The sequence below is a fragment of the Pan troglodytes genome, chromosome 10 (assembly GCF_028858775.2).
Source record: "Pan troglodytes isolate AG18354 chromosome 10, NHGRI_mPanTro3-v2.0_pri, whole genome shotgun sequence".
Lineage (NCBI taxonomy): Eukaryota > Metazoa > Chordata > Mammalia > Primates > Hominidae > Pan > Pan troglodytes.
In genome coordinates, this window is record NC_072408.2 from 102,124,818 (window position 1) to 102,138,250 (window position 13,433).

General features: G+C 38.6%; 1 protein-coding gene, 1 non-coding gene and 1 pseudogene across 51 annotated transcripts in view; 2 read left to right on the top strand and 1 right to left on the bottom strand.

The window, feature by feature from the left end:
* The window catches only part of VEZT (vezatin, adherens junctions transmembrane protein), an 80,702-nt gene that overhangs the window by 63,664 nt on the left and 3,605 nt on the right, over window positions 1–13,433 (top strand). For all 50 annotated transcript variants that reach the window (XR_010148387.1, XR_010148388.1, XR_010148385.1 and 47 more), the window contains 3 exons: window positions 4,439–4,632; window positions 11,011–11,111; window positions 11,909–12,116. Coding sequence is in view for 38 of the 50 variants with exons in the window: in XM_009426021.5 (XP_009424296.1) it covers window positions 4,439–4,632; window positions 11,011–11,111; window positions 11,909–12,116 (503 nt within the window). In the remaining 12 variants the exon portion in view is untranslated. The remainder of the gene's footprint in view (window positions 1–4,438; window positions 4,633–11,010; window positions 11,112–11,908; window positions 12,117–13,433) is intronic.
* LOC104001650 (chromobox protein homolog 3-like) lies at window positions 3,069–3,613 on the bottom strand (annotated as a pseudogene).
* On the top strand, window positions 7,432–7,539 carry LOC112205091 (U6 spliceosomal RNA). The gene has a single exon (XR_002938953.1). It is a non-coding gene; the product is annotated as a U6 spliceosomal RNA (small nuclear RNA).

A 13,433-nucleotide genomic window follows, 5' to 3' on the forward strand; every position in this document is an offset into this window, starting at 1 on the left:
AATTTTTATGTCCCACTTTGGTATACCTTTATCAGCTGAAAATATTATTTTCACATATTTGTACATGGAAGTTTTCAAGTTTAAAAATTGAATCAAGGCATTTAATTGAATACAGTCATTTCCAGTGAAATTTTTCTCTAACAGTTAAATACTCATCGTGTAGGACTGGATCAAATGAATGGTTGGGTTCAAATTGTGTTGGTAATCAGGAAGGTCCTAGGAATTTAAAGAGCTGACAAGATTGTAGTTGATGTACTTGACCCTGGGATACAAGGCAAGAAGTGGAATGGGGAAGGCAGTATTTGATTATGTAAATAAGAATGAGTCAAAAGGACTTGATATATCAGCAAAATCAAAAGGCTAAATCAGCAAATCAAAATCACTGGAATTAGGGAGGATAAGAGATACAAGGATAGGAACTTAAAGTCAGAAAGATATTTTTAGAAGCTAAGTTTTTACCCATCAGTTCAAGGCCTGAGTTGGGCTTGATATAAGGCTTGATAAAAGGCTGATATAAAGATTATGGCATAGGAAAAATGAAGACACTATGAACTCAGGGTATTCCAGTGGTCTATATCTGCTGTTCTAAGAAAGCAGGTAAATGCTAACGAGGCTCTTAGCCCTGCCTTCTACAGGGAACTGGGCGATAAGGCCATCTCCACTTGAGTGGGTGGCAAAGGTTGGATTGTCCTCAAAGGAAAATAAGATTTCAGTGGACAGGTTGTAGGCAAAGCCAGAGCCTCCGAAGAAGTAAGTTTTGGCAATAGAATCAGAAATATACGGCGCATATTAGAATGCATTTGAGTGAGGGAAGATGGCTCAGGGAAGAAAGAGTGCTACACAAGGTAGACATGAACACAAAAAAGAGGAGCTTTGTACCATGAGCAGGAATTGTGGATTATGCATAGGAAGTTTTTGTCCTGTTTTAAAGTGTAATATTCTATACATGCTAATGTCTCTCACCTTTCTAAGTATTTTCACTAGAAAGTACACCAGTCACAAACCATCATATCCAATTTGCTCTGTAGTGCTGCTACATACAACTTTTTGAATTGTTAACTAAATAATTGTTTTGTGTTTCATATTTTAGAATGCTCTTTTTGTGTCTCACTCCTCTCCCCCTTGTGTTCTTTGCTGTTCCCACTCTCAGTGCCTCATGTGGAACCATAGTGTCTCTTCCCTACACTAGGGCTTTAATCTCTAACTGTTCTCCCCACCTCCAGGGTGTGTATGGCCAGATTAGTGTTACTGAGGTATATATTTGCTTTCTCACTTCACTGAAAATCTTGACTGATTTTGGAGTCATAGCAGCTCAAACTGAAGTCCTTACAAAACATACTATAGAAGGGTTTGTCATAACCTGACTACAGTCTGTTTCTATCTTTAGTTCTCATTCCTTTCCTTCAGTCCAGCCAAACTGTATAAATGCCTTTTCCCATGGTCCTTCTATAAGTTGGTGCAAAAGTAATTGCAGTTTTTGCCATTAAAAGTAAGGGCGGGCCAGGCGAGGTAGCTCACGCCTGTAATCCCAGCACTTTGGGATATGATGGTTTGTGACTGGTGTACTTTCTAGTGAAAATACCTAAGAAAGGTGAGAGACATTCGCATGTACACAATATTCCACTTTAAAGGCTGAGGATCACGAGGTCAGGAGATCGAGACCATCCTGGCTAACATGGTGAAACCCCATCTCTACTAAAAATACAAAAAAATTAGCTAGGCATGGTGGCAGGAGCCTGTAGTCTCAGTTACTCGGGAGGCTGAGGCAGGAGAATGGTGTGAACCCGGCAGGTGGAGCTTTCAGTGAGCCAAGATCGCACCACTGCACTCTAGCCTGGGTGACAGAGCAAGACTCTGTCTCAAAAAAAAAAAAAAAAAAAAAAAGTAATGGCAACAACCTCAATTACTTTTGTATCAACCTCATAGAACAAGCTTCCGGCCAGGCGCAATGGCTAACACCTGTAATCCTGATACTTTGGGAGGCCAACTAGAGCAGATCGCTGGAGCCCAGGAGCTGAGACCAGCCTAAGCAACATGGGAAACCCTTATCTCTACAAAAAATACAAAAATTAGCCAGTCATGGTGGTACACGCCTGTAGTCCCAGCTACTTGGGAGGCTGAGGTGGGAGGATCACCTGACCCCTGGAGGTTGAGGTTGCAGTGAGCTGAAATCACACCACTGCACTCTAGCCTGGGTGACAGAGTGAGACCCTGTCTCAAAAAATAAAAATAAAAAATAAAAAGAACAACCTTCCTCACCTTTTGTATATGGGCCCAAATTTTATCCATCCTTCAATGCTACCTCAAAAATACCTCTTCCTTAGTTGTTCCCCATCTGTCCTTACAGTTGGTAGTAATTTTCCCTTCTTCTGATTTCTCATAACACTGTCTCTCTGTGCTATTATCCTTTTGTGCCTGTATTCAGCCCGGTTTTACATCTTACTAGCTTTGTGACTCTAGGCAAGTTTCCCCGACTCTCTGGGCCTAATTCCTTATTATCTGTAAAATGGAAATAAAATGATAGTTCTAATTATTTATGATATTGTAGTCTTTTTCTTTTCTGATAAAGAAAGCAACTACAGAAAGCTTGTATTTATTTATTCAAAGTAACCAGTGCTATTGATGCAAAAAAGAAAAACCCAACAATTCTTCCAACACTGCTTTCAAAATGAGCATATAAAACTTGATTTTCATTAGAATGTAGTTATTTTGTCACACTAGTAAATAAAAAACCAAGACGCTCCCCCCGACCCCTTCTTTTTTTTTTTTTTTTTTTTTGAGAAAGAGTCTGTCACTCTGTTGCCCAGGCTGGAGTGCAGTGGCATGATCTCGGCTCACTGCAACCTCTGCCTCCCAGATTCAAGCGATTCTCCTGCCTTGACCTCCTGAGTAGCTGGGATCACAGGCACCTGCCACCATGCCCAGCTAATTTTTATACTTTTGTAGAGACGGAGTTTCACCATGTTGGCCAGGCTGGTCTCGAACTCCTGACCTCAGGTGATCCACCCGCCTTGGCCTCCCAAAGTGCTGGGATTACAGGTGTGAGCCACCGTGCCTGACCGCAAATTTTACATATATGTGTGTATGTAACAAGAATGCCAAGTTAGTCTTTCTTCATAAAAAGCAATTTCAATTTGAGGATACTTCATATTTGCCTTTTGTGCCAGCACCAAGTCTGCCTCATCTGAATCCTTCCATTTCATGAGCAACATCAATTCTTCACTGCCATCTGTGGCACCAATTATTCTTTCAGGATCAAGACCTCTGGCAATTCCTCTTGGTTTGTCAACAGCATCTCTTTTCTTCTTTGATTTGCTGTCATCAGATTCACTGCCAGATAAAGGTTTTCTTTTTGTACCATCTTTTTCTTCACCAGCTTTTTGAGAATTAAGAAATGCTTCAATTAACTCTGGACAATCTAAATTTTCTTCAGGTTCCAAAGTATTGTCAGCATCTGTAAATTCCTTCAGGAAATATTCCACTTTCCCATTCCCTGCATGTCTATCTGGTACATTTTCCACCACAAATTCTTCAGGCTCTGCCTTTTCAACTTTTTTACTTTTCCATTCTGTTTCTTTCCCATGTTTTGCAATGTGGTTTTGTTGGAGGCCATTTTTTATTGCAGACCTGAAGAGCTATTATTCACTGCCTCCAAGCTGCTCTGGGTCATGGGTCTGTGGTGTCTCCAGTCTTGCATGTCACCAGCTCGAGCCACATCCAAGTGGGGAGGGAGCCAGGGAGCTGTTGTTGGCAGGGGAAGTGGGGGTGGGGTGGGGTAGGGAGGGGCGGTGGATATTATATTTTGCTTACATATATGTGTAATATCACTTGTTATTTCTTATGAATAGCAGATGAGTTTAATTTTTCTTTTTAGCCCATAAAATGCCTAGTATGTATGCAAGAAATATTTGTTGAATAAATATGTAATACTCTTTATAAGCTTTTTAAAAAATTGTGTCAAAGAATACATAACAAAAATTATCATTTAATCATTTTAAAATGTACAGTTCAGTGGCATTAAGTGTATACACATTGTTGTGTAGCCATTACCACTGTCCAACTCCAGAACTTTTTTCACCTTATAAGCCTTTTTTCTTTTTTTTCTTTTAATTGAGATAGGATTTCACTCTGTCCCCCAGGCTGAAGTGCAGTGGCGCTATTGTGGCTCATTGCAACCTCTACCTCCCAGGCTCAAGCAGTCCTCCCACCTCAGCCTTAGGCACATGCTACCATGCTCGGCTAATTTTTTGTATTTTTGGTGAAAAAGGGGTTTCACCATGTTGCCCAAGCTGGTTTTGAACTCCTGAGCTCAAGCCATTCACCTGCCTTGGCCTCCCAAAGTGCTGAGATTTAAGCTTATTTTAAAATAAGCCTCGTAAATTATAAATTTTTCATTTCATATTATAGAAATCTGTTTCTGTTTTTCTTTATGACTCAGGGTAATAATTCTTGAAGATGAACTTGAAAAGCTTGTTTGTACTAAAGAAACACAAGAACTAGTGTCAGAGGCTTATCCCATCCTAGAACAGAAATTAAAGTTGATTCAGCCCCACGTTCAAGCAAGCAACAATTGCTGGGAAGAGGCCATTTCTCAGGTCGACAAACTGCTACGAAGAAATACAGATAAAAAAGGTACCTGTGAGAGATTTCTTTGCCATATGCTTATCAGACATGCTTATTCCACTATGGTAGGATTTTATTAGGTAGACTTCTTGTCTTTATGATGAAACTAGCTTCAAAATTTCTTAGTTTACTTTTTTTTAATGTTGAATTTATATGTACGAAGTGACACTGAATACAATTCTTGGCTCTCATTTTGTAAATTAAAAATGAATATGATTTGAAAGTTCAGTGAATCATATCTCTTTTTTAAAAAAAACTGAAATGAGAGAATAAATTTTGATAGCATTTTTCTATTATTAGAACTTCCAGAAACTCTTTTTCAGTTAGGATAATAAAAGAATGAGTTTGATAGTCTGGGGCTAGGAACTTGAGTTTTTCTTTTAAGATAAAATACTTAACTTTAGTCATTCAAAAATAATATACAAATGATATAATTAGTGGCACTGCATATTTAGTACTAAGATCTAAAGACATTGTGTCATTATTTAATAATATATCAGATTGCTTTGTGCTACTAGGTAAAAAAATATATATATAGTCTTGAGATTTTTCCACCAAGCTGCTTTTATGTGACTCCGATTTTATGCTTGTTTTTACCTCACTGATTTCATTTTTCAATGTTTGGCATATCAATTTTTAAAAACTGTGCTGCAAATCAGTACCATATTTATCTCTTGGATGTTTATTGTGAGGTTACTCAGACTTAGGCATAGAATTTGCATTGCTGCTAAAGATAATTAATGCTTTACCATCCTGTTATTTTTGTGTTTACAGCTAGATTTGTAATAATTTCTTTAATGTCTTAAACAAGCTTGAACAAATCCTTAGATAGGAAAAGTATTCACTTTTTCCAAAGGAAATATTAACATGCTAATTACTGATATATTACCCGTAGGTTTTCTTAATATCTCAAATGTAAACTGTGAATAATTTTTTCTCCAAAGGATAAATCTACCAAGAAACTCTGATATATGCAAATACTTATGCATATTAAACTTTCTGATATGACATCTAGAGCTTTTGTGTACATTTTCTACAAATAGAAACACTCAGAAGACCTTTGGTTGTTAAAAGATGCATCCTGGCCAGGGACGGTGATGGGAGTAGCTGTTACCCAGCTTCTCAGGAGGCTGAGGCAGGAGGATTGCTTAAGCCCAAGAGTTTGAGGCTGCAGTGAGCTATGATCGTGCCACTGCTGCACTCCAGCCTGGGCAACAGAGCGAGACACTGTCTCTCAAAAATTAAAAAAAAAGGCCAGGCTCAGTGGCTCACGCCTGTAATCCCAGCACTTTGGGAGGCTGAGGTGGGCAGATCATGAGGTCAGGATATCGAGACCATCCTGGCTAACACAATGAAACCCTGTCTCTACTAAAAATACAAAAAATTAGCCGGGCATGGTGGCGGGCACCTGTAGTCACAGCTACTCGGGAGGCTGAGGTAGGAGACTGGCGTGAACCTGGGAGGCGGAGCTTGCAGTGAGCTGAGATCGTACCACTGCACTCCAGCCTGGGCGACAGAGCAAGACTCTTGTCTCAAAAAAAAAAAAAAAAGAAAGAAAGATGCATCCCATTCATCCCTCCTTTAGCACACTATGAGATGTTGAATCTTAGTCTATCACTTATCCACTATTGTTAACCATTACTGTGAAAACTTTCTCCACCTCATTGGGTAGGTAATTAAGATAAGCCATTTTCTAATTATTTTCTGTATGTGTGGCTTTTGCTTATAGATAATAATGATATGGATTAAGACACAAATAGTTCACAAATTTTTTTCACTAAAAAATTCACAGTGGCCATGACTACACAGGTTTAAATTTAAAAAATGTTCATTTGAATATTTTAAGAAGCAGGTACTTTAGTTAGCCATATCTTTTTTTAAAAAGGTCTTATTTTGAAATCATTTCAAACTTACAGAAAAGTTGCAATAGTTGAAAGTCTCCTTCATCAATATTCCCTAGTTGTTGACATTCTGTCACAATTGCCTTATCTTTCTATGTATGTATCTGTATGTGTGTGTAATTATTTTGATGGTGGTGTTACTCTGAGCCATTTGAGAGTAAGTTGTAGACTTGAAGCCCCATTACCCCTAAATATTTCTGTATGCATTTTTGTAAAACAGGAACATTCTCCTGTGTACCCGCAGTATACCATCAAAATCAGAAAATGAACACCAACCATGATATTGTCATTTTATCCACAGAACCCATTCAAATTTCCCTGATTGTCCCAATATTTTTTATATGTCTAGACCTAGATTGTGCATGGTGTTCAGTTGTCATGCTCTTTATTCTCCTTTTCCTTAAAGTCTTTCATGATAAATATTTTGTAAAGAAATACTCTGAGGTTTTATAAATATGCTTTCTTCATCAAAATTTTAACCACTATGAATGCATATACCATATGACCCAGTAGTATCATTCCTACGTATTTAACCAAGAAATATAAAAACTTAGTGTTCACACAAAAGCCTATACATAAATATTTTGTTTATAAACTAAAACTAGAAGCAGCTAGGCTTTGGGATGTGACTAAGCTGTTACGTCCATCCATACAGTGAAATACTACTCGGCAACAAAAAAGGTGAACTACCAATGCATACAACACGATGAATGAATCTCAATACATTATGCCAAGTGAAAGACATCACATTCAAACCACTACATACTATGTTATTCCACTTATGAGGTACTCTTAAGTTGGCAAAGGAACAGAAAACAGATCAGTAGTTGCAAGGAATTGGAGATGGAGGGAGGAATGGCTTGTAAAACCTTTTAATGGAGAATGGCATTTAGAAACCAAGATTAGGGTACTTGGCTTTGGCGGCACATGTATTGAAATTAGAATGATACAGAGAAAATTAACATGTCCTTTGTGTAAGGATGATGTACAAATTCATGAATCATTCCATATTTTATATAGAATTTATATAAATATGTATGTATACACATATACATATATATACACATATATATCTACATATATATTGTGGTAAGCTCAGGAAATCATTGAGAATAGGTTATAACTTTGGCATTACTCGAGGATTACCATAGAAAAGAATCTCCAGTTAATAAAGTTTCCCATTGTTAAAAATATCACAGGCCAGGTGCGGTGGCTCATGCCTATAATCTCAGCACTTTGGGAGCCCAAGGAGGGAGGATCACTTGAACCCAGTAGTTTGAGACCAGCTTGGGCAATATGGCAAAACCCCATCTCTACCAAAAAAAACAAAAAGTTACTTGGGAGGCTGAGGTGGAAAGATTGTTTGAGCCCAGGAGGTCGAGGCTTCAGTGAGCCATGATTGCACAACTGCACTCCATCCTTGGTGACACAGTGAGACCCTGTCTCAAAAATATATGTGTGTGCGCATGTGTATGTGTGTGTGTCACATTATTTTAAAACGCTTCATATTTATTACCTCTAGGGCCTTGTTATTCAGAGTGGTCCCCAGACTAGCATATAAGCATCACATGAGAGCTTGTTACAAATGCACCCCTGACTTTAAATCCGCCTGTATTTTAATAAGATCTGGTAGTTGCATCCACGTTAAAGTGTGAGAAATTTGAGAAGCATTGCTCTGGGATAAAGGTCTGCAATTTTTTTCCTCTAAAGATTTTCTGCCTTGCAGGCCATATGGTGTCTGTTACAACTACTTTACTCTGCTGTTGTAATGTGAAAGCACCCATAGACTATACTTAAATGAGTGTGGCTGTGTTCTAGGAAAAATTTATTTACAAGAACAGGCAGTGGGGCAGATTTGGCAAGCCCCTGCTTTCAGACAGTAGAATTGAGGGATAAGGTCTTCAGCGAGCTTTTTTCACTTTATAACCTTCTGTGCTGTTTGTAAAAGCTATTACTGCAAGCATGTAATTAAAAATCTGGTGGGTTTTTAAAATCTTTTTAGGCTTTTTGTGTTTGTTTGTTTTTGAGACAGAGTCTCACTGTGTTGTGCAGGCTGGAGTGTGGAGTGCATTGGCGCGATTTCAGCTCACTGCAAGCTGTGCGTCCCAGGTTCAAATGATCCTCCTGCCTCAGCCTCTCGAATAGCTGGAACTACAGCCATGCACCGCCATGCCCAGCTAGTTTTTGTGTTTTTTGGTAGAGATGGGTTTTCGTCATGTTGGCCAGGCTGGTCTCCAACTCCTAACCTCAAGTGATCAGCCCATATCAGCCTCCCAAAGTGCTGAGATTACAGGCTTGAGCCACCACATCCGGCCTCTTGCTAGATTTTTGTTAAATGAATTGCGTGCTGGAGCTAGCTCTCCAAAGATTGTTAAATATTCAGAAATTTGTGAGTCAGTTTAACATCATTGGTAGCTTAAAATTGGTCACAGTGGGTGCATTTACACCACGGGAACTGGAAATCAGGAAGTGCTGCAAATTGGGTGTTTTGTTTTGTTTAGAGCTGGATTGCCAGCACACTGTTTAATGTACCTGTTTATTGCTATTAATAATAGTCTTATGGATTTATTTGTTTTTTTTTCTTTTCATTCAAAGAACTCAATATGTGGTGTCACCATTGATGTAATGAATGCTAATTAGGCAATAATGGCAGTTTTTGAGCATGTAATCTGTAGCAGGCACTTTTCATGTATTCTTTTTTAATCTTACAAGATAGTACTATTATTTTCACCACTGTTCTACACCACTGTTTTTTTTTTTTTTTTGAGACAAAGTCGCACTCTGTCGCCCAGGCTGGAGTGCAGTGGCGCGATCTCGCCTCACTGCAACCTCCGCCTCCCAAGTTCAAGCAATTCTCCTGCCTCAGCCTCCCAAATAGCTGGGACTACAGGCGCATGCCACCATACCCAGCTAATTTTTGTATTTTTATTAGAGATGGGGTTTCACCATATTAGCCAGGCTGGTCTCAAACTCTTGACCTCGTGATCCACCCACCTTAGCCTCCCAAAGTGCTGGAATTACAGGTGTGAGCCACTGTACCTGGCCCTTTTTTTTTTTTTTTTTTTTTTTTTTTTTTTTGAGACAGAGTCTTGCTCTGTTGCCCAGGCTGGAGTGTAATGATGCAATCTTGGCTCACTGCAACCTCCATCTCCCGGGTTCAAGCGATTCTTCTGCCTCAGCCTCCTGAGTAGCTGGGATTACAGGTACATACCACCATGCCTGGCTAATTTTTCTATTTTTAGTAGAGACGGGGGTTTCACCATGTTGGTCAGGCTGGTCTCAAACTCCTGACCTCATGATCCTCCTGCCTTGGCCTCCCAAAGTGCTAGGATTACAGGCGTGAGCCACTGTGCCCAGCCAGTTAACTATAATTTAAACTAGAAAGTAGCAAGAGCTGGGATGTAACCCAGGTGTGACTAACTCTACAGCTCTTAGCCACTGTGCTATTCTGTCTCTCATTAGTGCTTCCTATTAATTTATTCATCGTTCTGCCATCTTGCCTACAAACTAATCAGTCATTTTTTTGTAACATTTCCCAAATACTTCTTTATTTTAACCATTTAACTATTGTTACTTTTGAAAATTAAAAATCAACAAGTTTAAACCATACTTCTTTTTTTTAAGTAGAAAGATAATGATTAATGATAGCCACCTGGATATGAGACTAAGTAACCCTGTCATTAAATACCAAACATAAATTTTAAGAATTAATCAAAGTTAAACTCACTTGGGTGATCTTTAAAAGATATTTCCTTGTGAATTCATTTCCAATTCCAACCTCTGAGTGTTAAAATAGCCTCAGGGTAAGTTTGAAGTTTGTATTTTGTGAAGAAGAGTGATGGTCTGTCTTAAGACTGTTCCTATGCTATGAATGATAATATTTTGTTCAACAAGTACTTACAGAGTACCTGGTGTGTACCAGATACTGTGATGAGGTGAAGAGAGAAGGGCAGGTCCTCTTCTCCAAGAGTTTAAAGACTTAAAGTTAAGTTGTAAATCTACTAATTTATTGTTTTTCATTTTAATATCTTTATGTTTTTATAAATACAAAGTTATTAGAACAAGTTGGACTATGAAATTGACAAAGTATTAGTACCAAGGATTTTTTTGGTTGGGGGAGACAGGATCTAGCTCTGTTGCCCAGGCTGGAGTGCAGTGGTGTGATCTCTGCTCACTGTAGTCTTGATCTCCCCAGCTCAAGCGATCCTTCCACCTCAGCCTCCCAAGTAGCTGGGATTACAGGTATGCACCACCATGCCCAGCCAATTTTTATTTCAGTTTTTGTAACGACAGAGTCTTACTTTGTTTCCAGGCTGGTGTTGAACTCCTGGGCTCAAGCTATCCTCCTGCCTCAGCCTCCCGAAGTGCTGGGATTACAGGCATGAGCCACCACACCTGGCCCCAAGGGTGTTTTTAATTAGATGTTCACTCATTTCTGTGTGGTCTGTTTCTTATCTTTGTTCCCATCTATTCCCGTTTTTTAAAGGCAAGCCTGAAATAGCATGTGAAAACCCACATTGTACAGTAGTACCTTTGAAGCAGCCTACTCTACACATTGCAGACAAAGATCCAATCCCAGAGGAGCAGGTAAGGGTGAAAATTACTGTTCTTTCCCTTGTTGGATTTCTGTTTCTAATGAGCTTCAAAATTACAACATAATATATTGAATTTGTATCAGATCATTAGTTCTTAGTGCTTAACTCTGAATTCATTGAATCTGCCAGCAGACTTTTTTTTGGTTGTTATTTATATCTAATTGTCTATGTCTGAGTGGCTTTCAAAAGTGATTAAACACATTGAAAATTAGTACATTGGCAAAGCTACCTTTTGGGATGCTGGAAATGTGTTTATCTTGATCTGAGTAGCAGTTACTGGTATGTGTACGTATGTAAAAATCCTGTGCACTTGACTGCATGTACTATGATATACCTCACTTTTAAAAACAATTTTTTAATGATCGCATTGGATATTGACAAAGATTACTTTTGTTCATTGTAAGGAAAAAGAACCACAAGAAAACAAACATGCCTGACCACCTCCCCAAACTGCCAGCCCTTCTAATTTTGATTGGTTTTGATATAGCTAATGGCTGTAACACTAAGTGTATGGTATGTTACCAGAGTAGAAAAATAACTACTGAAGTTGTTAAACTTTTTTTATCCACAATGCTTTTTAGTATCAACTGTTAGGTTATTTTTGAAGATTTCAATTTATCCATAGGTATATATTTGCTTTTTTCTTTTCCTAGCTCTGCTTTAATGACCTGTGCCAAATGCAAGTCCTTTTTTTTTTTAATCTCAGAGATAAGTAAGTGCAAGTAAATGAATGCTTACTAGAGAATTGTTTGCTTCAAGTAAAGTGCTTTTTCTTCTATTCATTTTCAGGAATTAGAAGCTTATGTAGATGATATAGATATTGATAGTGATTTCAGAAAGGATGATTTTTATTACTTGTCTCAAGAAGACAAAGAGAGACAGAAGCGTGAGCATGAAGAATCCAAGAGGGTGCTCCAAGAATTAAAATCTGTGCTGGGATTTAAAGCTTCAGAGGCAGAAAGGCAGAAGTGGAAGCAACTTCTATTTAGTGATCATGGTAAGCACTGACTTTAAAGTAACAGGTTATTTCAATGTAGGGGATTCTTTCTTTCTTGAACCATGAATGTTATTTTAGCTGAAGAATTCTTGGGGTTTTATAAGGGTCCACCAGTATGCATAGTACTTTTTCTTCTAGATGCTAAATCAATTTGATTAGTAAAAGAGTAGGAATGTAACCACATTGGAAATATGAAGTCATACTTTTTTATGAGTTATTTAATTTTTTAGTAAATTTGTTTTAGAATGGGCTGTGAGTTGAATAATTTGGGATATTTTAAATGTTATTTTCAAATTTAGTGAATTTGAGATTCTCAACTCTGTTGTCCATATGTTAAAATATTTAAAAATACCTCAGTGAAGCACAAAATTAATAACTGTGCTCACATTGAAAAAAATGGCCCAGGCGCGGCGGCACATGCTTGTAATATCAGCACGTTGGGAAGCTGAGGCGGGTGGATCATTTGAGGTCAGGAGTTCAAGACCAGCCTGGCCAACATGGCAAAACCCCGTCTCTACTAAAAATACAAAAATTAACAAGGCATGGTGGTGCGTGCCTGTAGTCCCAGCTACTCAAGAGGCTGAGGCAGGAGAATCACTTGAACCCGGGAGGCGGAGGTTTCAGTGAGCCAAGATCACGCCACTGCACCCCAGCCTGGGCAACAGAGGGAGACTCCATCTCAAAAAGAAAAAAAGAAAGAAAAGAAAAGAAAAAAAAGGAATTAAAACCTAGACCAGTGAGCCACATCATTAGCATTATTTATGTGGTTTGAGCACTTTAGTAGATGGGAGGGGAGCGGGGTGCCTGTGGGCGTACTCCCCATACTCTGATTTCAGCAGAGTGGGGTAGCTGGTAATACAAAAGCCTTACATTCCTTTCTGTTTCTCACCCTTCTTTTCTTAAGTCAAACTTCATGGGAGACAGGGAAGGAATGAGGGGAAGCTTAATACTTGACAATATCAACCTAGCTAATTCTTAGTTGAATTAATGCCTATGGATTTCTAAGTAGGTAGAGTGTGGATTCTCTTCCATTTTACAGTATCTGTGTGGACCCTCGAAATCAACTGCCTTGCTTTTCCCTCCTCACTAGAAGTACATAGATTACCTATACTTCTGGAAAGTTCCTCCAGTTCTCTTTTTTTTTTTTTCCCTCAGGAGCCCTATGTTTTCTCCTGTCCAGATCTGCATTTCTTGGTTTTATCATTCCTCTTTCTTCCCATTGGCCCCCTTTATAGCCCAGGTCCTCAGTAGATTATCCTTGTACATTAAAATACCTTCTTAGCTGACTTCCATTTTCAGTACCTTTTTCTTCTAAGC